At 42.3% G+C, this 23,327-nt stretch overlaps 1 protein-coding gene across 5 annotated transcripts in view; it reads right to left on the bottom strand.

The window, feature by feature from the left end:
• Positions 1-1,028: 1,028 nt before the first annotated feature.
• Positions 1,029-23,327, bottom strand: part of Rad54l2 (RAD54 like 2) — an 83,696-nt gene continuing 61,397 nt past the window's right edge. For all 5 annotated transcript variants that reach the window (XM_013159943.3, XM_003476706.5, XM_013159944.3 and 2 more), the window contains 11 exons: positions 22,903-23,154; positions 22,566-22,684; positions 21,224-21,342; positions 19,074-19,173; positions 17,982-18,187; positions 17,429-17,601; positions 16,703-16,899; positions 14,891-15,090; positions 10,624-10,713; positions 8,811-8,903; positions 1,029-6,750 (listed from right to left, as the gene is read on the bottom strand). In XM_013159943.3, the coding sequence (XP_013015397.1) occupies positions 5,756-6,750; positions 8,811-8,903; positions 10,624-10,713; positions 14,891-15,090; positions 16,703-16,899; positions 17,429-17,601; positions 17,982-18,187; positions 19,074-19,173; positions 21,224-21,342; positions 22,566-22,684; positions 22,903-23,154 (2,544 nt within the window). In that variant the 3' untranslated portion in view covers positions 1,029-5,755. The remainder of the gene's footprint in view (positions 6,751-8,810; positions 8,904-10,623; positions 10,714-14,890; positions 15,091-16,702; positions 16,900-17,428; positions 17,602-17,981; positions 18,188-19,073; positions 19,174-21,223; positions 21,343-22,565; positions 22,685-22,902; positions 23,155-23,327) is intronic.

The following is a 23,327-nucleotide window of genomic DNA, read 5'->3' as shown; positions in this document are numbered from 1 at the left end:
GTAGTAGATAAGAGAAAGACACCTTCTGCCTTCAGGATTTGCACTGTGATTCCTACTTCTTCAAAGTTGGTAAGCTTCTCCCAGGAAACCACTGTCTGGATTCCCCTTTCCTCATCTTGTCATCTCTGCTCACTTCCTTAGCTTGGTTGGAGATTCCAGAGCCCCACAGCAAAGTTCGACATGTGCCTCAGGAGCTTCAGCACTGTGGTATGGAAGGATAGTCTGCCTGCCGCTGGGGCTGCAGGCCATCTGCCTGCTAAGCTGTTTCTAAGCAGTGCAGGCGTCATCCTTGGCAGGACCAGGACCCCTGCGAGACCCCAATTTACCACCCGGAGGCAGCAGCGTACTTCGAAAAGCACTTTTCTCACATTTTGAAATAGGTCCGAAATTGCTCACCCAGACTTCCAATCACTCTTCACTCCCATTCCTACATGACAATCCCTATCATTAGCCCAGATTTGGACTTTGTCTCCTCTTACCCTCTTCTGATCCATTAATCTCCACAGAGACTCTTCGGTTCCCCTTGTACATTTCTAGAGAATGTTTCCCCAGGAAATTCCCCTTAAACTTGCATAACTAGAATAGCCTATCTCCTTCTTCCCTAACTTACATGACAGAGAGTGCACATGCAGCGCAAATGCTTTCCAATGCTGCCATCAACAATCACCTGAAGACACACCATCGCCCAGCTGCTGGTCCAATTCTCAGCCACTCACAGCCAGGACAAGGCCACCCCTGCAGGACTTGCCATGGCTGGGGACCAGCTAGCTTCAAACACACTAAGGTCAGCTTCACTGTTTCCTTAAGAGCCTGGAAGTGCAGTAGTAGAACAACCAAACCTCTCTATGGAAGCAAAGGTAGAAAAGGCCAAGTGAACTACACAGCTAACAAAGCCTGCCATCAGTCTGCTCTCTGTTCCTGCCTCTCTCTTCCCCAAGTGCCCCAGTACCCATTGACATTAATAATATTCCTTCCAACACTCAGCTAAAACAGCCACCTAGATAATTCCTTAATCAAACAACACTGCCTTCTTGAGTTTAAACTTTATTTTACAAAAAGAGAAATAAAGAAAACTGATAGGCAGTTATACTGACTTACAATTGTTCTGTTTGCTTTTTTAAAAAAGTGACATGAAACACAAGTAAAAATAAATATGTTATAGAAACAGCCAGTTGCCCAGTCTCTGCGGCAGAAGCGCCTGCCCTGCTGAGAGAGGAGGGAAGCCCATGATCACACCAGCAGCTGGACTGCCCAGCCACAGATGCTCCTCTAAGCCAGGCACAGGTCCCAGGCCTCAGGGGCGTCCTGAGGAAAGAAGACAGAAAACCAAAGCCAAGTACCAGGGCCTTAGGGCTACCTCATCTCCCTCCCCGCTCCCACCCTGGCAGCAGTGTGGCCTTAGTGGTTATCCATCGTTGAGACCCCCTCAACCCACCTGGACCTTCTCCGGTACAAGAAAAAGGTCTGTCTGGGGAAGGCTTAGGGGCTTTTTCTGGTGAGTCCCCAGCCCACCCTGAGTAATGCAACCAGATATTAGTCATTTTATATCAGGTGCACCTGAGCGCACACACTCACATACTCACACAGCTGGACTGAGCTCTCTCTTCCAGGGAGGGTCCTGGGTTAGGTCACAGTATGAAGTGCCCCTTTCATCTGAATACCATCCCCAGTAGTGGTAGCAAATTACCCAAACTGCTCCTTCCCAATCCCTCTGCACTGCAGATCACAGCCTACCTGGCTACCTCTCCCCACCACACTAAGTGACTACATCAAGTATACCTGCAAAGAGGGGAAAGGAACAGACTTGGGTCCCTGAAGAGCAAAGAAGGTAGAACTGCCTGCTGAAGTTCATCGTTGTAAGACTCAGGTATTCTTAAAAGGTCTAGAGCCAAGCTAGTGGCACAGAGCAGACACTGAGGAAGTCACAGTGGAATACACAGGGTGAAGAGAAGAGTTAGTAGGAGGGAAACTGAATCTAAAGGTGAGCAACAGAGAGTGCAGCATTCTCAAATAGGCCTTGAGGTGCTGATTTCCAGGGCATAGTAAGCAGAAGGACAGAAAGTCTTCTGGGGGTACCTTGAGGGAGTTATGACCTTTCAGAACTTTGGTAGGGGAAGAATCACCTAGCTGAGTGAAGACCATGGCTCACAAGGAAGAGTGTGGTCATCTGAGAAATCAAAAGGAACTTGAGAAGCAGGAGGTCATATCATAGGAACAGCAGAATAAGGAATGTAAAGCCCCAGAGGACCTTCCTCATGGGATGAAGACAGTTCCAGAGCAATGAATGCTAGCCTTAAACAAACGACACAGAGAGCCGTCCTCTGATGACAACTGGCTAATGACAGTCCCACCCAGATAGCTGAAATTTGGTTGTTTCAACTAATCAGCAAGACTTATTGCAGCTCTTTGCTTCATGCTCCTGAAGTGGGAGTTATGAATCATGAGTATAGAGTTTACACATTAATTCCTAGGCAAGAAAGTTCCAAGGACCAGGAAAATTGATGAGTGAGGAGATGAGATAAATGCTATGCATCACAAGTCTAAAGGAAAAGGGCTTCACTAATTTCCAATCTTCTGATAAAGATCTGATCCAATGGAGTTCACTTACTTCCTTTCTTAAATAGCTAGCCAGCAGTCTTTATCCACACAGACATTAAGAAAAAGAAATCAACCATCATTGCATACAATAATCCCAAATCACTTAGTATAATGTTCCCCAAGGTAAGAACTTAGGCCACCCCAGATGTATGAACTTGAGACCCCCTTGACAATATGCCATGGAAGATGAGCGAAAATGCCTAAGCTTGATCGGCCTTTCCCAAACCGTCAGCATTCCACCTGTCTATCAGGCCTGGATAATAAGCAGCAGAACCACCAAGTGTTTCTGATCAAGGAAATTAAAACAAGGTGCTCAAGCTCCAAGACACTTACTTCCTGCTTCCTTAGATGTTTTGTGTGCTCACAGATTTGCCCACCAGCACACATAAAGAGAACAAGAGGAAAATCAGAGAATCAGTATGTTTTCAGGTTCATTTAAAAAGGAACTGGTTGCACATCAATTTCCCATCATCTTACCTGTAGCCCTGCACAACAGGAGCTGCACAAAATCAGAGAAACCCTTTTCTAGACAGACAGGTCGGTCTTCCAGAATTATGGCCTTTACTGACTGAAGGGAAGACTCCCGCTCTGGAACTACTAGGTAGGTAGCACAGAAGCACTGCTCTCCAAACACCCATTTACTTTCTGGCAACGTCAAAGGCCTGTCCCTCTAGTAACTATATCTTTCCTCAGATCACACACACACACACCCACACACGCACGCACCCCTCTCTGGGATCCCTGTGCTCCAGGGGCCAAGAAGTATTAATGTAACCCAGGTTCTGAATGTGTTCTAATTGTAAATCCAGACTAACTCACTACTACTGCACTAGCCTCAACCTGAGAGCCCACTCCAGTTGGTGAAACCCTTTACCATCCATCACTGGGATGCATCTGGCCAGAGAAAGCACTAGTTGGAACTGCTATTTAAAAATTATTAAAACAATTTGCATAGCTATATTGTATATCTAAGGCTTCTATCAGTAGAAGAGTTAAGGGTCTGACAGAGTGCTTATGAAAACAAAGAAAGCTTCTTAAATTCCACTTTTGGTGTTACTGGACAGCATACAAACATGGGTAGACACACAGACACAGACATACACACAGACACATATATACACACACAGCAGCCATCTCCTGGTCTCTTTACTAGGAACAATACCCCCGAGTATACTAAGGGTCCCCAACAATGGAGAAACAAGCTGATCAAAAGAGGTACAGGAGGTTAAGCTGCCAATCACCTGGGCTAGGAAGAGGCAGGTGCAGCAAATGCCCAATCAAGAGAGAAGCCATGGGTAGGTGGCTCTAAAGCCAGCCAAAATTTGTTCATCAGAAAGAGCTACCTGGCAAAATATGAGAGAGAGAGAGAGAGAGAGAGAGAGAGAGAGAGAGAGAGAGAGAGAGTGAGTGTGAAAGGGAACAACAGTATACACCAATAGAAGACAGCCAGTGTTATGCTTAAGTACTAGATGCCCCTTCCCTGGCATTGTCAGCAAAGAAGAAAATACCAGAATGAATACTGTGTTCCTGTTCTTCTAAGACAAAAGCCAGACCTAAGGCTGCTACAGAGGAAAGGTTCCTTCTGGCTCCTTCCAAGATGGAGGCAGCAGACACCAGACCTACAATGTTTACCTGACAAGCTGGGGAAGCTATTGATTCCTAACAGGAATCAATCATCCACTCCCCCAACTCAGCAGCTGCATACCTACAGTTCCACTATTCAGCATAGAGAGCTGCCCTCTAAGATCATCTGAAGACACAGCTCCATATTTGGGGGTCATTTATTTCCCAATAGCAAACAAACTCCATGATCCCAAGTTTTGGATCTCTGTGGAATGAGTCTCAGCACCAGTCTCAAGATTCTCTCACACCCCGAGACCCAAAACATGGCTGTTTAACCCCTGGCTGATCCTCTTTTCCTGGTCAATTCAGCATCCACCCAGGATATTTTTTCACCAGGAGCTATGGGGTCCAGAATATCTTACAATTTCCCTCTCTACCTCCCACCCTCTATATCCCAAACCTCCCACCACCACCACCAAAAAAAAAAAAAAAAAAAAAAAAAAAAAGACACATCAAAAATCCAAATAATAAATAATTTCCCATAAGAAATAAATTAACATGGAGCTCTCTAACGTGGAAGGAGGAAAGAAGAGGAAAGGCCACCACGATAGGCAGCTGGGGGTTTAGTTCCGCCCTTGTGAATAATGTCTTCCAGCCACAACTCCATGACCTCTCCCTCACACTGCAGTGCTTTTCCCTCTCACTGAGGAGGGGAGATCTGCTCAGAGATGGACATGGGGAAAGAGACAGAGATTGGTAATGCCCATGTTCTCTCATAGTTTTCCCCAAATTCTAAAACAAATGTGGCTCTGAAAACCAGCGACTTGAGTTAGCTGAGCCTTCTTTTCACCCAGCTAGAAGGAAACGTGCGACTTCCATGGCTCTTCTGGGCTCACCTGGATGTTCCAGTAATAGTTGCCATGAACCACCACACTCTTGATTTCCATTTTAAAAAAGATAAATTCATTTTTTTAAATTTCCCCTTACTTCTTCCCTCCCTCCCCTCCCAACTCACCCTGCCATGTTACACACACACTTAACACTCGCACATACACTCACACATACCTGGTCTGCTTCCTTCCCAAACCCTAAAAAGACCCCACTTCACACAGGATCTCAGTCTGCTCCCTCTGCCCACCCTCCTTGTCTCACTCACCTTCCCGCCCTTCCTCCGCCCCTCCCCTCCCCAGGCCAAGCTAGTCACCTGGTAAGGTAGCTCTACTGGGAGAGAATGTTCCCAAAGCCAGAAAGGGGATATGAGCTTCTACACTCAGGTGGGCAAAACAGCAAGCAGACAGCAAAAGCTAGGCAGGAAGGAAGAGAGGCAGGCAGCTACCCTACCCACCCCCCCCATCCCAGTTTTGGGTCCCTGATTTCCTGCTATTGCTGCTCTGTTGAAATTTTTTTTTTTTTTTTTTTTTGCCTTTTTTGTTAAACAGCAACAGAGCTCTGCCACTCTAGCCAACTATTCTTCTTTGTCTTCTTCCTTTTCCATCTTGCCAAGTATCCTATTCTCAGGAGCCCAGATCACTGTTTTCCAGCATGGTGGGCAAACTGCTGGAACCCCCAAATGAGGTGGGGAGGGGCTTCCCAGCTATTTCCCAGTGACTTCTATCACATCGTCATCCTTATCCTCATCATCATTGGAGCTGAAGCCCACCTCAGCAACCTCATGTGAGTCAAATGGAGGCACCTGGGACCGGAGAAGGCCACCAGCTGGGTAGCCTGCATGTGGGGACATGTAGCCAGGGTAGACAGACATGCCCCGTGAGAGGTTGCTGGGCAAAACAGGGGAAGGAAAAGGCGCAAACATCCTCGGCTCGGACAGGAGTGGTTGTGAGAAAGGGAGTGAATAGCTGGGGAGTATCCCTGGTACAGAGGGGTTGAGCATGAAGGAGGGGTTGCTGGCAGTGACTGAGGTAGCCGTGGAAGAGGAACTGACAGGGCCTGCTGGCACCAGAGGGTCAGTAGTCACTGGAAACACCAGGCGGGCATCTGCCAGCAAATTGGACAGCTGGTAGTAGGATGGGGTACTACCCATAAACAGGGAGTTCTCCCCTGCCTGGGAGGTGAAGGGGGTGGTGAGGTTATGGTTTAAGGAGACAGGTGGCATGGCAAAACCGCCAGAGACTGGATACCCGTGTTCATACGGCTGCATGGGGGCTGGCAAATGGCCTTTCCTGGACCGCCGGCGGGATGACTCCTGGGCGGTAGGTGGAGTGGCCAACTTTCGTTTGTGGCCCCTTAAGTCCAGCACTGAGTGCCTGCCACCATAGGGCTGGCCAGTCACCAAGAGGGAACTATTGAGGCAATGACCCCCAAGCCGTGGCTCAGTTCCAAGAGCTGTCCCAGGAACAGCACTGGTCTCCATGAGTTGGGCTGGGGGGCCAGGTAGGGTGGCGTTGGTGCTTGGGGAGCTCTGCCGGGATTCCCGAGCAGCAGCCACATCTGCGTACTGCTGGAGCTCACTGATGATCTCCGGGCTGTCAGGAGAGACAGGCCTGGCCAGCCCATCAGGGTCTGGAGCTTTGGGTGATGAGGCACTGTGTCTGCCATTGCTTGTGGACTCATGAGAAGGCCCCTGGGAACCTGTGGACAAAATACAGGGAAATGAGAACAAGAAGCACAAGAGAAAAAACAAAAAATGATAAAAGGAAAATTTCTGTTTAGAAAAAGTCTTGTCATGTGGTCCCCACAATCCTACTGCATGATACCTAAACAATACCACCCAGGGACCAGGGATTTAGCTCAGTGGCATAAACACCTGCCTAGCAATGTGAGGTCATGAGTTTGATGCCCCATACCAAAAAAAAAAAAATCACCAACACCCAGAAAACTTGTTCCAGTCTCAATGAAAAAAAATCTTAAACCCAGAAAAAAGTCAATCTATGAAAAGTTAATTAACTTTTCTGCACCCCAGCTTCCTCAATCTGTAATATTCTAGCAAGATGAATCCCATTAGATAATGGATATGAAACAGTTTTTCTGGGGATAAGAGATAGTGATGGAGGGAGTGGAGGAATGAAGCAGTCCGATCCTGGTTTAGAAACAAAATAAAGCATTACATGCCTGTAATCCCAGAACTCTGGGAAGTTGAGGTGGGAGGATCACAAATTCAATTCCAGGCTGAACAATTTAGCGATTTAATGAGACCTTCTCCCATCCATCCATGCATCCATCCAACCATCCATCCATTAAGATAGGGTCTCACTATGTAACCCAGGCTGGCCTCAAACTCATGACAAATCCTTCAGCCTCAAGACTTCTGAGTGCTGGAATTATGTGTGTGCCACCACACCCAGTCCAAAAAAAATTTTTTTTTTTTTTTTTTGCCTTTTTCATTTTTATTGGTACTGGGGATCGAACTCACGACCGCCTGCTTGCAATGCAGGTACTTATGCCGCTGAGCTAAATCCCCAGCCCCTCAAAAAAATTTTTTAAAGGGTTGGGGAGGTAGCTCAGTGCAAAAGCCCAGTATTTAATCCCCAATACTGAAAAAAAAAAATAATAAAATAAAGTAAAATATACAGCTATGAAAGGCAAACTGACACAACTAGAAAATCTGAATATAGCCTAGACACCAGGCATTATTTCTTCTAATGTAATGATGGTGCTAGGGCCAGGACACAGAAACACCCTTAACCTTAAGAAGTGTGTGAAGTATCTAGGGATAAAATGATGTGTGTTCAACCTACGAATAACTTGATAATTAGAAAGGCAAAGGAAAAACATTGAAAGGCAAAGAAAGACAAGATGGTTTATAAAAATGGTAACTACCAGATCTAAATGCAGGGGACAGGGGCACCCACAGGGCTGTTTTTCAAGCCTGTTTAATGTGAAAATTTTTGCAATGCAAAGCTAGGAACAAGATTAGTCCAACTTTCACACCTCAGTGCTGGGAGAATAAATGAAAAACATTCCTATTGAGGAGAACCTGGCAAGAGTTCCTAACACTGTTAATATGCCACACATGCACATTTGTCCTGGTAATGCCAGTTCTAGGAATGTGTTCTGTAGACACACTGACACGTCTATAGAGGTAGAACAATAACCTCAATGTCCATCAACAGGCAACTCAGCAATGTTATGTTACCCCATCCAGTTTAAACATTCAATGAGGCAAAGAAACAATAGGGAAGAAGCTATTACTGGCATGTGAAAAAGGCAATAAACAGTATATGTTGGCACTTGTTTCAAAAATACAAAAAAAAAGCTACCTATTCATATACATATATTTTACACACACGTGTAAAATGTGTGTGCAGATGGACACAAAGCTCTATACTACAGACAGAATACTGCTGAAAAAACAAGACAACACCTTGTCATGCATAGTGGCTGTAATCCCAGCACTCAGGAGGCTGAGGCGGGATGACTGAGATTTCCAGTCCAGCCCGCCTTACATAGCAAGGTCAAGGCCAGCCTGTATATAGACAGACTCTGCATCTGCTGAAGAAGAACAGTAAATCCAGAGAGAAGCAATGGCTGGCTAGGAATGTGGGGAGAGAAAAATTTACTTTTTACTCCACTTCATTTTGTGTCTTTTAAATGATGAACCACATACACACTATGTATTTAAAAATAAGTTAATAAAAAACAAAACCAAACCAATTTTGTCATATAAGTGAATGGAAAGTTAGCCACCACACCTGAGGCAGCCATCCGACCATCTTCAGGGGCCTTTGGTTTGCCAGTTGCCCGGACAGCAAAGATCCGCCCATCACTGGTACGGATGTATGTCCCTAAAAAGAGAAAGCAGATGTTAAAAGCAGATGTGGAATGAGGTCACTCTTGAAAAACTCCAGAATTGGGAAGTAGCTATAAAAATAGATCTCATACTGTCTCTCAAGATACTAAGCTATGGGTCACCCACAATATTTATCTATTCCACAAACAGATTACTAGGCTACCAAGCATAGGAACAGTTCTAGTACTGGAGTACAAGCGACAAAAAAAAAAAAAGAGTCCAGTCTCATGAACTTAAGGAGTAGACCAGAATGCAATGGAAGAAATAAATAGAGCATTATCAAACAGACTAAGTTGCTGCCCCATACTGTCAGGTACTCTGGCCCAGGACCTCCTCAACATCTGGGAAGAGGCAGCCTTATTGCCTGAATGTCCTCTCACCCTTGGGAGGAAGAATTTAAGGCCTACATTCCTTATAAGGCACTAATCTACCTCCTCTTCAGTTCTGGCTATGTCATATATTTTGTGATATCAGGGCTATCTCTAAGCTTTTGGAACATCAGGGTTACCTCTAGACCAGGAGTTGGAAGACTTTTTCTTTTTTTTTTTTTTGTCTTTTTCCTTTTCATCGGTACCAGGGATTGAACTCACGACTACCTGCTTGCAAGGCAGGTGCTTATGCTGCTAAGCTAAATCCCCAGCCCTGGAAGACTTTTTCTAAAAGGTCCAGAAAGTAAATATTTGCAGCTTTATAAGTAAACTTAAGGTCTCTGTTGCAACTACTTAATTCTTCCTCTGTAACATGAAAATCATGAGGCACAATTATGCTCCAATAAATATTTACGGACATCAAAACGTACATGTCATATAGTAGCCACATATCATAAAATATTATTCTTTTCTATTATTATTTTATCTTCAACCAAATAAGAATATAAAACCATTTTTAACTAGCAGGTATGATAAAAGACAGTAGATAAAACTTGGCCAATGAATCACAGTTTGCCAACCCTTCTCTAAGACAGGAAGAAATACATGAAGGGGCTAGGTTCCACAGTAGGAATGGCCCAGCGAAAGGACAAGGAGAGCATTTTCATGTGTCTGTGTACTTCATGGTATCTTTTCAGTCACCCTACAGATACTCTAACCCAACAGAAGCTGGGACAAAAGCCTATGGAATACAAACCCTCAAGCAGCCACACTGATGGAGCTTAGTTAATGACCAATACAAAAAACAGACTTAAACTATGTCTTGACATTGCTTAGGCCAGATTTTTCAAGCCAGCAATCTTATCTCTCTCTGGAAGGAGGATGGAGACATGTGAACATTTTATATTATTACACTAGAAAATTTGATCATAAAATACCAACATGATACATTTCTTGGGATTCCTACTCTGCACCAAGAGATTAGATAAAAAAGACAGAATTCCACATATGTTGGCTTATGACCCATTCTACATTGCTTTCTTTCCAGTTTTGGTTTTCTGAATCCACCCATCCCCATCTCAAGATTCTCCATGACAAAACAGTGGCAAAATATATAAACATAAGAATCCTAAGTCCCTTCTTTTAAGCCACTGACTGATATCCTCTGGGTTTAACCCAACTCTGCTAAGTTCATTTCTATGCCATTTTCTCATGCTTCCCCTAACTGTAACATTGTTATACAATAACTCCTATAGCCCTCTAGTTCAAACCATATGTATTTATTCTATTTCCCAACCTAGCACTCTTAACCAAAGGTAGAGGACACACTTTTGGTCACGCTCTCACCTTTTGTCCCACGGATGATATGAATGCTCTCACCAGCATTAATTCTTGCCTGAACATCTGTGGAGCTGTTTAGTCCAGGAATAACAATATCTAGTGAAAGACAAATGTCAAATTTAGATTATATAGAACCAGACTAAAGAAGAAATTCACACATTTCTCCCAACCCCTCACTGGTTTCCCACGAGTCTCTGTGCAGCACACATTCAGACCTGGGGAAGATGAAATAAGCAGAACCTTTCACAGTTATCTTAACAAAGAATATGTAAACAAGGACATTTTTAGAAATCTGTTCAGCTTTCCAATCAATTTCTCTTGCTATAACAGGTTCCCTATGGGGCGGTAATTTGTACATCTTGCTGCCAAGAGGCTCTGATTTGAATTCAATCATCTGATGTCACAGAGCAGTGGTGGTGAAACTATGGCATGATGCCACAGCGGGCACACAAAGAACTCTCTGTCAACACATGAGTCAAGCTGCCCAGACAAAGACAAATTATCAGTGTGCATACAACAGCAAAATTACATTAATTGTGCAAAAGCATTCTGAATGCAAACTTTTACCTTTCAATAAAAATCTGTTTAGAAGGCAGAAGGATTGCTGCAAGTTCAAGGCCAACCTGGGCTACAAAGTGAGTTCAAGGCCAGCTTGAACTGCACAGCAAAACCTTGTTTCAAAAAGATACACACGCACAAAGACAAATAAATACATCAATAAGCAAATAAATAAATAAAATAAAAGTTGTTTATGGGTAGCTCAGCAGTGTAAGTGCTTGGCAAGTGTGAGATTTCCAGTTCAATCCCTGATACCACCAAAAAAAAAAAAAAAAAGCTGTTTATATCATCATTAAAAGGTCTATTACTGTGTTTTTTAAGACAAAAAGATGTTAACGTATGAATTGTTTTTTCTAAACTGTCAGTATTCAGGTTTAACTGTAGCGTTGGCACTTTGTGATAAATAAGTGGGTTTTGGGCTATAGTATGGGCACTCAGTCTCTAAAAAGTATTGAGTGTTATATAGCTAATACCTGTATATGCACTTTTTTCCTGCCATAAGACACTAAAACCAAAACAGTCATTGTTATTTCACAGCTAGATTATTACAGTGCAAATTTTCCTTTTATTATACTTTGATTGTTCCTTGGTGGTTCTTATTTTTGTTTGGGATCTTCATTTGTAAATAATATATAAATATTACTTTACTTGTTTAATCAGGGGGTTTTTGGTGTTTTTTTTGTTTTTGTTTTTGTTTTTGTTTTTGAGATGGTCTCACTATGCAGTTCAGGCTGGCCTTGAACTCACTTCGTAGCCCAGACTGGTCTCACAACAATCCTCCTGCTTCAGCCGCCCAAATGCTGGGATTACAGGAGTGCACCACTACACCCAGCTTGTTTTTCAGTTTTAAGGGGACTTCAATTTTGTAAAAATTTTTCCCATCAGAGTGTCAAACAGAAAACGGATGATTCATCAGATAAATTTCATCAGAGGAAAAGGTCACGACCTATCTATTACTCTTCAGATGAAGAAGCATTAGAGTTAAGTGAACATAATCTTGTAATCAGTACATTCAATGAACATAGTGTGAATCTGGATATAAATGTAGGACAATCAAGTAGAGGAATGGCAGCCACAACAGAAAGAAACATAGAATATGAGCACATGGAACTGCAAAATGTAAAACTTCTATTAAAAATATTAGTTGCAGTGATCCTTTTGTGTTGTATAAATTATTCATATCTGATAATATACTTGAAATTATAGTTGAAGAACCAAATAGACATGCCATACAATGCGGCCTTAGTGCAAAAAGGAGAAAACATTTACAATGCTGAGAATGTTAGGCCTAGCGAGATGAAAATTTTTATAGGCATATTATTAATTACAGGGACATTACCATTACCAGACAATTGATTGCACTGATATGAAAATAATGTGTATGCCAACAGATGTATAAAGGATTTTATGCAATGCAATCATTTTTTGGCTAATTTGAACTGTTCACATTTCTCTGACAATAATAAAATGTAAGAATCAAGAACCCTTTGAATAAATTTAGAAAAAGCATGAAAGCAATTATTAATACATTCAAGAACGCAGTAAAACCTGGAAAAAATGTAGACATAGACAAAAGTATGATTTTATAGTGAAGACACCCATGGGAAAATGGCACCAATACAGGATAAAATTACATAAATTATGTTTGCCTAATGTTTACACTATGATTCACATGTCTATGTTGGGAAAAAATGCAAACTATATGATGCAAGGGCATTCTTATGATGTTGTTCTGAAATAGTAACAGCTTATTATTTGAACATCACATTACATGCAGATAGTTGTTATTCGAGTATACCCCTAGTATAAGAACTTTTACAAAAAGAAATGTACTTTTACGATCAAATCAAAATTTTAACCAGTATAAGCAAAGACAAAGCAAAAATGCAACAAAATCATAAACTCTGAAAATTCTTCTGGTGTGACATTAGTTAAATGACCTGATAAAAGAACTGTTTACATGTTAACAACTTTTTGTAAAACTCATACATGTCCCCTGACCAAAAGAAAATCTGGTAACATAAAATTTGAGCTTGTTTTTGATTACAATAACGCAAAGAAAGGTTGATTTAGCAGACCAGATGCCATCAAATTATAGTTTCTTAAGGAAAACGTTAAAATGGCATAAAAAATTATAACCCAGTTAATTTGAGATACAGCAGTTGTAAATGCATATAATATACACCAGGAATGGGGTACTTGTAAGACTTCCACATTAAAATTTAGAGAATTCCTGATGAGCTATTAACCTGTGAAAAAATGCCACAGGCACAATAATTTGAAAAATGTTCACTTTATAGGAGCTTATTTAGGATCAGCAAGAAATGCATGTAAGAAATGTTAGAGAATGTTATCAAAAATTATTCAAAAAAATGAGTGTTACTGTGGACACAAAAAGGAGGTCAAATGCATTATAACATTTTGTATAATCTGTACAAGTCAGCTGCCTTTATGTATGTTTTGAAGAAATTCACAAATACAAGTAAATTTCTTTTAATTTAATGAAATAACTTTAATCATTGTAATAATTTTAACTAGATTTGGTTCATTAACAGACTTTTCATTAATCTTATAGTAAAACATTAATAAAAGCAATTAGATCCATTTGTACCACCAGTGATCAAGCTGTCGGACAGGATAGTCACACATGTACTGCTGGTGGTTCAAGCTGGTGAGAATGTGTTAGTTAGAAATTCATAAAGGTTTTGATTTTGAAAAACATTTAGTGGTAATGGTTATTTCTAGATAGTTTTTTTCCCCTTCTCCCTAAATTATTTGCGTGAATCTCCTCCATGTAATTTAGATTCCAAAAGTGGCTTCATCCTCTCCCTGCCGGCACTGCCCCACACCTTGAGAAGAGTGTTTTCAAGAGTCACAGGAAGTTAGGCGTGGTGGCGCACGCCGGAAATCCCAACACTCAGGGAGCTGAGGGAAGAGGATTATTTGGAGTTCGAAGCCAGTCTGGGCTACATAGTGACTTCAGGGCCAGCCTGAACTACATAGTGAGACCCTGTCTCAAAAAACAACAAATTGGTAGAGGAAGTTGGTGTTAAGGGACATTCTTTTTACTTGTTTCAAATTTTTTACAATGGACATGTACTGTTTTCATTCTCAGAAAAATCAAATAAGATATTTCCATGAAAATGCATGTATTAGGAGTATTTCTAAATTACAAGATGGAATACAGAAGCATTAAATGGCTTCCTTCTCAAATATTCTAATTCGCAGAACTCACTTCCAGGGGCAGATAAACTGCCCACCTCCCACCACCGCCCAATGCTCAAAATATATCAAACTCACAAAGGAAGAAGCAAGTGACAATGGAGGTCCTCTAATTACACAGGAAGGCCAACAGCCGTCCTTTATACCTGGTTGACCCTACTACAGTCAGGCAGGGCTCAACACACTATACCTCTGTGAAAACATCTGAGACAACCCACAAGTGTCCCAGTAAAATTTCCACAATCCCTATGGTACTCCGAAGACTCTACCCACCATAGTCAAGAAAAACCAGTTCTGTGGTATTATTTTTAAAGTATTTCAGCAGAATGTAAATTCCTTAAGATCAAGGATTGCTATATTTCTCCATTTTTATCTATAGCAGCAAGTATAGTAAGGTGCAGAATATAAAAGGTGCTTACTAAATACTTCCTAAATGAACAATGTCATTTTAAAAGGGAAAATACTACTGGAACAAAACCCAAGAGTTCCTGACCTGTTGTAGTGACCACTTTCTGGACAAGAACTCCTGCTCGCTGCAAGTAGTTGATCGGGAAGTTCATGGATGGATTTGTGCTGGAGGCAGAGCTCACACTGCCCCCAAGTGGGACGTGCCGCGGCATCATGGGGATGGGGGTGGACTGTACAGGACGAACACTGGCCACAGGCTTTTCATCACCCTTCAGTGTTGGCTGCCTGGAAGAGAAGACAAACACCAGTCAGAGAGTTGGGCAGAAGCTCTTCTCTCCAAAGGCTGTGGAGCCTCTCCAGATACCCCATTCTACACTCTTAGTTGCTGCTGAGAGAAGCATCAGGTCAATTCAAAAGGAGACTAGAAGCAGGAGTGAGACAGAGTCGCAGAGAAAGAGGTGAGGGTTAAAGTCTCTCAGAGGTAAGTAGAGTTAGACAGCAGTAGACTAGTGACACCTTTCTGGAGATGTGAGAATCCATCCGCTCCTCTAGAATATGGTCTATGTATATCAGGAATTTGTTCCTGAAAGGAAGTTAGGATGACACACAATGCAAACAGAAAAGAAAAATTCTTTCGACTAAGCACAATATTTAGGTGATCTTGAGAGACAATCTACTCCAACTTGTAGCTCTCCACTCTCCCTCTCTCCTTTTCTCCTGCTATAAGACAGAAAAGCTCAGGACAAAGGAGGCAAAGGACAGAGAAGAAAACATGCTCAGGACAACAGTATCTTAGAAAATGATATAGAAATAGGTCTGAAGGTTTTGAAAGAGAGTAACTTTGTACTTTAAAAGTATAATCAATTTGCTACATAAAAAGTAACAAATTTCACCTAGAGGTACAACTCAGTAAGAGAATACCTGCCTAGCATATGCCAGGCCCTGAATTCAATCCCCAGCATTGTAGAAAACAAATTTATTCACAAAAATTCAGTTGTACATATAAAATTTATGGTTTCCTTTTGTCATCTGCCAAATTGTTGTTGTTGGTTTTTTTTTTTTTTTGGTTTGGTTTTTATTTATTTGTTTTTCTTAGAAGACTTGAGGCTCCTAAATAGAAAAATGTTTTAAAATCTGTTCCTCTAAGCCTGTAATACCAGCACTTAGGAGGCTGAGGCAGGAGGACCCTTGCAAGTTTGAAACCAGCCTGGGCTACAAGGCTGGTCAAGGCCTTGCCTGAACTGCATAGTGGGACCCTGTCTCAAACACACAAACATAACATAAATTAATTAATTAAAAATTTTAAAAATCTGTTTGCCTAAATAAAATAATTAACTTTAATTCAAAAAATTAAGCAATTAAAAAATCTAAACCTACTCAGTCAGGCAGCAATGAGAGAAAAAATGACACAGATACCAGGTTTGTAATATCTAACAAAGTGCTGAACATCCATCCTATTCATATTCTCAACTGTTCTAGAAACTTCACTCAAGAGAAAGCTAGCAGAATTCCCTGGGTGCAATCCAAGGTCCAAAAAGAATACAGTATTCACCTTGAACGCCACTGCTCCTTGAGTCTAAAGCCATGGTGCTATGGCTAGGGTACAGCTGTGTGAACGAACTGGGCCTCTGTGTTTGAGGAAACTGCAATAAATACCCCCACACCACCACCACTGCCACCCAGAGTACAGGTCTAGAAAGATTCTCCCCAGTGACAAAGCCAGCAGTTCACTCTTCCAACCAGGGCAGGCAAAACCAGAATCACTTAATCAGGGCTGCTGATTACTTAGATACCTGCCACTTCACAATAGCCAGTGAGCAGGCTGATTAAAAAAGAAATCAGTTGAAAGGTTTTTGGGCATGATTTAACAATAGATTCTCACCTTTCAGCAACTTACCAGTTCCTCTGACTGAAGGCAGGGATGCTGGTCAGGCTCTGGTCACTGGCAGGGTAATATTGTGCATATGATGGGCGAGTATAGGGGACTGATGTGCGTTTGTCTTCCTCATAGCTTTTTTTGGCTGCTTTTTTCTCAGCCTTGGTCAGCTTGTGATCCTTTCGGTTGAGGAGCAATGATTCATGCTCAAAAGGCTCCTGAGGACACAGGGGCATGTTGATTTAATTACCAATCTGTGTGCCAACATGACTGATGTACAGTGAACATTACTTTAAAACTGAGAGGCCAGCTGTCTCCAGCAGTAGTAAAGAGCCTACTTACAGACACCCAGGAAGTTTGCTGTCTTTTTTCAAGAGTATAATTCCCAACTCTAACCTAGTATCAGCTTTTGACACACCAAAGCTTGCCTTCTGTATTAAAAGGATAAGGGAGTACAGTGAATAATGAACGACATTTTCAGAAGTCTCCCCTCCACCATTTCTGCAAAGGAAGCTTACAATAGCTAAATTATCCCACACAGCTGAGCTCACACTTGTAGGCCCAGACCAGGGGTAGAGTTAGGTAGTTGGGGGCCATGAAGGGGGACTACCTGGGACACAGAAAAGAACTAATTGAGCCCAGGTTGGCTGCAGGGAACACTGCTTCAGAGGATGGAAGCACACTTGTCACACAAGCCTCCCTTGGCAGAATGTTATGCCAGGGACTTCACACATATCAGGTTCTTACCTTGGTGATGAGGTGAGGGTACTTCAGACAGGCAAGTTGCAGCACTGACTCCTTGATCCCCTTTATGTTCAAGGATGCTTGGGGAGCTGGCTCCTTTTCAACAAAGTGCAGTAGGTTTTCTACTTCCTTCCGAGTAAAGTTCAGCATTGGATTTAGATCATCTACCACTCGATCTAGAGGGGAGAAGACATGGAGAAAGTCAACATGTGGCAAAGACTACTTCAAAGTGGGGCAGAGAGCAAGGAGATTGAGAGTGGCATAACTGTTACTAACAATGAAAAGTCACCTCACATCTGAAACCCAATGGACAATTCTATGACATAAAATGGAAACACCATAGGAGAGAAACTTGTGTAACAACCTTGGCTCTTATCATTAAACCCTCCTTCAACAAACTTAGATCAATCCCCTTTTAAGCAATGATTTGAATCAGGATGTAAAGAACCACTGGCTTTCTATGATTCAAAGCCTGTGTTCCTTCCTCCCACCACTGATGTTCTATGAAACACACATGTATAGATATGCCTCTGGAACAGTAGAGAAGACAGCCCACCTGACATGCCCTGCTTGGAGATCTGACGGTCATAGATCTTCTTTTCAAGAGTGTAATCAGCCACCAGGCGATAGATGTAGCAGGGCTTTTTCTGGCCATAACGGTATACTCGACATACTGCCTGGGCATCATGGCAAGGATTCCAGGAAGCATCGAATACCACCACTCGGTTGGCACCAATCAGATTCACACCCAAGCATCCAGCCCTTTAAAATACAAGCAAACAATCAATCACAGAGCCTTTATCAGCTTGCCTTCTGTGACTTCTACCCCAACATCATTCTTTCTGTCCTAAGCATAAAATCAAGGATTTTGCTTTCCTGCTGATAAATAGTATATTCCTTAAGCCCTAAAAAGTGTGCTTTGAAATACAACATAGCAGTGGCTACAACTCCACACCTCATGGTTCTTCACATCGTGGTCCCAGAGTAATGTCCCTTGGTAAGGGAAAATTTCTGTACACAGACATTTCCATGTTTTTACTGAGAGGAATGAGTTTATACCCTGCCACACGAATTCTGATCACAGAAGGCACCATAACCTTTGAGGTGCTTGCTGTCAGACACACAGGCCTCAGTTTTTCAAAGTTACATTGCATTTTTCACTTTTTAAACCATTTTCACATTCACCACATTGTCAAAGCCTAAGAACAGTTCTGAGATAAAAGCTAACTCTGAGCATTGTAAATGAAGGTGTAACAGAACTTTGAAACACTATGACTATCTTTCTAATACAACTTCCTTTTACAGTAGTGATGGCAAACTAAAAAAGCTTTCAATGATAACAAACAGCTCGCTGCAGCATATGTGCCATGGGTTCGCCACCACTGTTTTTTTGAGACAAGGTCTTGCTTTGTAGTGCAAACTGGCCTTGAACTCACTATGTAGCCCAAGCTGGCCTCGAACTCACAGTAATTCTCTTGTTCAGCCTCCCAGAGTGCTGAGATTACAAATATGCACCACTATACCTAGTTACCATTCTTTTAAATCTCTTCTCTGACCTCAAAAACAAATCACATACCCAAGCAGAGCTCTTCTGAGATTTGGGTGAGCCAACTGCTTGAACACATCCCCTGCCCTCAGCCCTGCCCACCTCGTAGAGAGAAGGAATAGCCAGGTGCTTCGGTTGCTGGGGTCATTGAACTGAGTAATGAGCCGCTCCCTCTCAAAGGCAGGGGTGCTACCATCCAGCCCTAGGAAGGAAAGAAAGCCATGAGAAGTGGATAGATGAAGACAGGGGAACTCAGCAAGATCACCACGTAAAATGTATTTAAATAAGTAAACAAACAAACAGAAAAACCATAGTCTCAAATCCTGCCTCCTGGACATACCACAGGATCTAAATTCTACAACAATACAGTACTCTCAGAAAAGTCTCACATGCAACAAGGATTATAAACTAAATCTCTCCTCAGGTGAAATCTAAGGCCAACATTCTTAAAATGAAGAGTGTACAAGACTTAGAGAACTGAGGAAATAATGGCTCAAGACCTCTGTCTCAGCCCTGTGGGTCTTGGTGGGTGGCAAAATTGTTTTGATATGGATACTGTTCCTCTGCTGACTATATGCATTTTTAACAAGTTCCTGAGACTAAGAACTAAAAGAAAACTTAAAAGAAATAGACTTGGAACAGAGGAATAGGACACAATAATGAAAGAAGGGAAACTCAAAGGAAGAGGAAAAAAATTACCTTCAGTTAAGAAGCAACATAAGAGAGGAGGGACAACATTTGTCACATCAAATAAAGGGCAAAAACATAGGGTATGAAATAGTAGGAGAACTGAATCACAATCATTGTAGGGGCAATAGTTTAATCCTCTGGTATCAGGGTTTTCAAGCAGGACCCCAATCTTCTATTCTGAGTTTTCACAATTTTGAAACACAGCTCTCCACTGAATCATGAGGCAGGCCTAATAGTAAAAACAAGCTTCAAGCAAGATCCTGTGCTGGGATCTCCTCATCATCCCCTGAACTATTACTCAAATCCTTCCTTTTGGCCAGAGATTCACAAAAAGGTGATTCACCACCCCACCCCCACCCCCACCCACACACAATTCTCCTACTCCCCTAAGGATATTTAGCAATGGCTAGAACTTTTGGGTTGTCAAAACTGAAGATGCTAGCCAGGCATGGTGGCACATGCCTGTAATCCGAGCACTTGGGAGGTTGGGGCAGGAGGATCGCTGTGAGTTTGAAGCCAGCCAGGGCTACATAATGAGTTCATGGCCAGCCCAAACTACATAGCAAGACTCTGTCTAAAAAAATGAATAAATAAATAAAAATAATAAGCAAATAAATAAATAATTGAAGATGTCACTGACATCTAGTGAGTAGAAACCAGGGATGACACTAAACACGCACAGTACATAGACAGCCCCTATACCAAAGTCTGGCCTCAGTGTCAGAGTTGAGGTCAGTATTTCTCAACAATTTTTTCCAATACCATTGCCCTAAAGAGCCAAATCACACCATGTCTTCCATGAAATTTCAGCTGTACTGATGCACTGTATCTCTGTTTATGTACAAGTATCTGTGATTTATACCCCTTTTAAAATTGAGATTTTTCACTCACATGCAACCCACATACACAAGCTCACACACATGCTCACATTTCATTCTTGTGAGATATTATCTCCCCAGCAAACAAAGCACAATTTAGGTTTATAGTCCCTCGGAAACTTTTACCTGTAACATCCCCAGGCCATCCAAGTTTTATATGTTCAAATTCTCCCCCATCTTTTCCAAAGGCTTTTCTATCATTCTTTCCACAGTGATTTTGCCCTCCTTAGAACTCCAGTTTGAGCACTTAATTGCCCAAACTACTTAGCATTTTAAAATTTTTAGTTCATTTGCAATACATAGTTATTATATTCATCATGGGGAGTTGATACACATACATAACACATCTTAGTTCTTTTTACATAACCACTTTCCTTCCTTCCCTTCACCTCCTGGCATTACTCAGCATTTCTTTCTGAGTTAGTACATCTCAAATGAAGAAAAAAATCTATGCTTTCTACTTGTCTATACTCCCTCTCTCTCCCAAGATCCCAAGCTCCCAAGCTCCTAGTACAGTGATTCAAATATAGCAGCTCATTCTTAGTAGCTCCCTGCTCCTTGGCTAACCCTGTATTTTTCTGCACACTTGCTTGAGAGTATTGTAGGAGAAAAGAAAAGAGAAGAGAAGAAAACCCTTAAGCAGATCTTGCCAAAGCCCCAAGAACAAAACAACAATGAACTCACGGAAGTAGCTGACATTTCGAACCCACTTCTGTGCTCCTTGCCCCTCTATGCCAGGCAGACAGGGAACTTCTCGTTTCCCTAGGAACTCCTCAATGAGAGCTAAGGTGGACAGGCTCTGGCTGAAAGGGAAAACATGTGATTCAGATGGCTCCCAGACTCAAGGAAATCTTGTACTCAAGAGGCTCACACCAGAATGCAAATTCTGACAGTGGGAGCTCCCCATGACAGGTGACTACCAAGAACAATCAAGGATATTTTCCCTAACTTATAGTGGGGGCAGAGTCATACAAAACTTATTGCCATCACCCTACTGCAAATATAGTCTCTCCATTCCTTACCTTTTTCACTGAAAAAATGCTAAGAGCTAGCTCAATGTTCAGACAGTATTACAAACTAACACCATATGAGTATACATTAAATTTCATTGTGAGCCACAGTCAGTCTTAGGGTTATTTCAGGGGGAGACAGAATCACTTGGCTGATTCTAAAATAGAGAGCCAGTCTCCTCAGGAGTGATCCTTAAAATCAGGGGAATAACCAGGGCTCTACTCCCACCCCAGGAATCACTGCTGGCTTCTCAAAGTATGTCACTTATAGAAGCCCCTCAATCGGAGGCTCCCACTATTGGGCTTTCTTTCGGGTATAATCTGGTCTTAATAAAGAAAGAGAAAGAAGAGAAATTAATAAAGAGAAGAAATTTTATGCCTGTTTTCCTGAGGAATTGGACCCTGAAAGTCGAAGCTCCGGCCAGACCAAAAATGTGACTCTGGACCCAACCACATCACTCACTTGGCTTTACATGCAAAGCTTTTGAGTCATGGACAGATGGAAGCAGATTAGATAAAGGGTCAGAAAATGTTGTCCAAAAGGACCAAATAGTAAACATTTTAGGCTTTGTAGACCATATACACTCCCTGCTGTACATTCTTTGAACTTTTTAATTTTTTTTTACAACCTTTTAAAAATGTAAAAACTATTTTTAACTCTCAAGCTGAACAAAAACAGGCCAGAGGCCAAATTTGGTCTGGGTCACCATTTGAAAGAACCCCAATGTCAGCCTAGCTGTCCCCTGTGTAGAAACTGTATTGGATACAGAAAGAAGCTTGGAGAGAGGAAGGAGGGAAATAGAGAGCGAGGAGGGGATGGAAAGGGAAGGGAAAGAATGGGAGTAAGGAGGGTGAGGGAGAGAGAGAGAAGATAAGGTTCTCACAGTAAGAGCTTGGTTGCAGGGGCAAGGGGCAAGAGAAAAAGGGGCTAGTGTGAACCTAATTGGCCTCACTCTGCAGGGGCACTGTTAAACCTCACCAAAAATATGGCCTCAACTTGGAATTTCACTTTCTACCTGAACACAAGGATCTTGTCCCCAAGCTTCACACTTTCCTCAATCAAATGGAAAAGGAGTACCATCTTGGGAGAGTTCTCTAAGACTCCAGTTTGATAGTTAGTCAGAAGGTCCTTAGCCTGCAAAAGAAAAACAAAGTAGCTTAAAGCAGGTCTAAATCCAGATGACTACAAATAAAATTCTCTCTCTCCAAGGCAGTGGCCTACTGGCCATCTTTACAGCCCCCTACAGACATTGGCAATGCAGTTCACTGTGCTCTCCTAGCTCTCCCCAGGTGAGCATGCACCATCCCTTCTCAACAGTAGTTTATGGCTACTAATGGATCTGCTTGACTCACCCATTCATATGTAACAATATTGTTGCCTCGCTCCTGGAAAGGGTTGAAGCCAACTCCTTGGAGGAACTTGCTATTGGTGGCCTCTCCCACCGAGGAAACCAAAGTGCTATCCTCGCCTTTGACTTTTGTTCCCTGGGGTGGGCAGCGGACACTGGTCCCAGCTGAGCCGAGCTCTTCTACATCTAGGTCTTGCTCATTGGCCAGGCTCTCCTTCTGAAGGGCTTCATACAACACATCAGGATGATTCCAGATCTGAGATTAAAGGAAAGGGAGACAGGATACAGGACAGGACACAGTCCAAGGTTGTCCCAGGGAGTCTAGAAACACGCACTTGCTTAAACACACACCTTCCACAGAACACGCTATCATACCAAAAATTAATGTGCCCCTAATCATTCCAAAAGAGCCAGCATATTAAATCTCAC

This window comes from Cavia porcellus, unplaced genomic scaffold (genome assembly GCF_034190915.1).
Source record: "Cavia porcellus strain 051 isolate PalLab524CR breed Dunkin Hartley unplaced genomic scaffold, mCavPor4.1 scaffold_5, whole genome shotgun sequence".
Classification (NCBI taxonomy): Eukaryota; Metazoa; Chordata; class Mammalia; order Rodentia; family Caviidae; genus Cavia; species Cavia porcellus.
The sequence above is the reverse complement of the archived record's forward strand: the minus strand, read 5'-3'. Positions and strand labels throughout refer to the sequence as shown.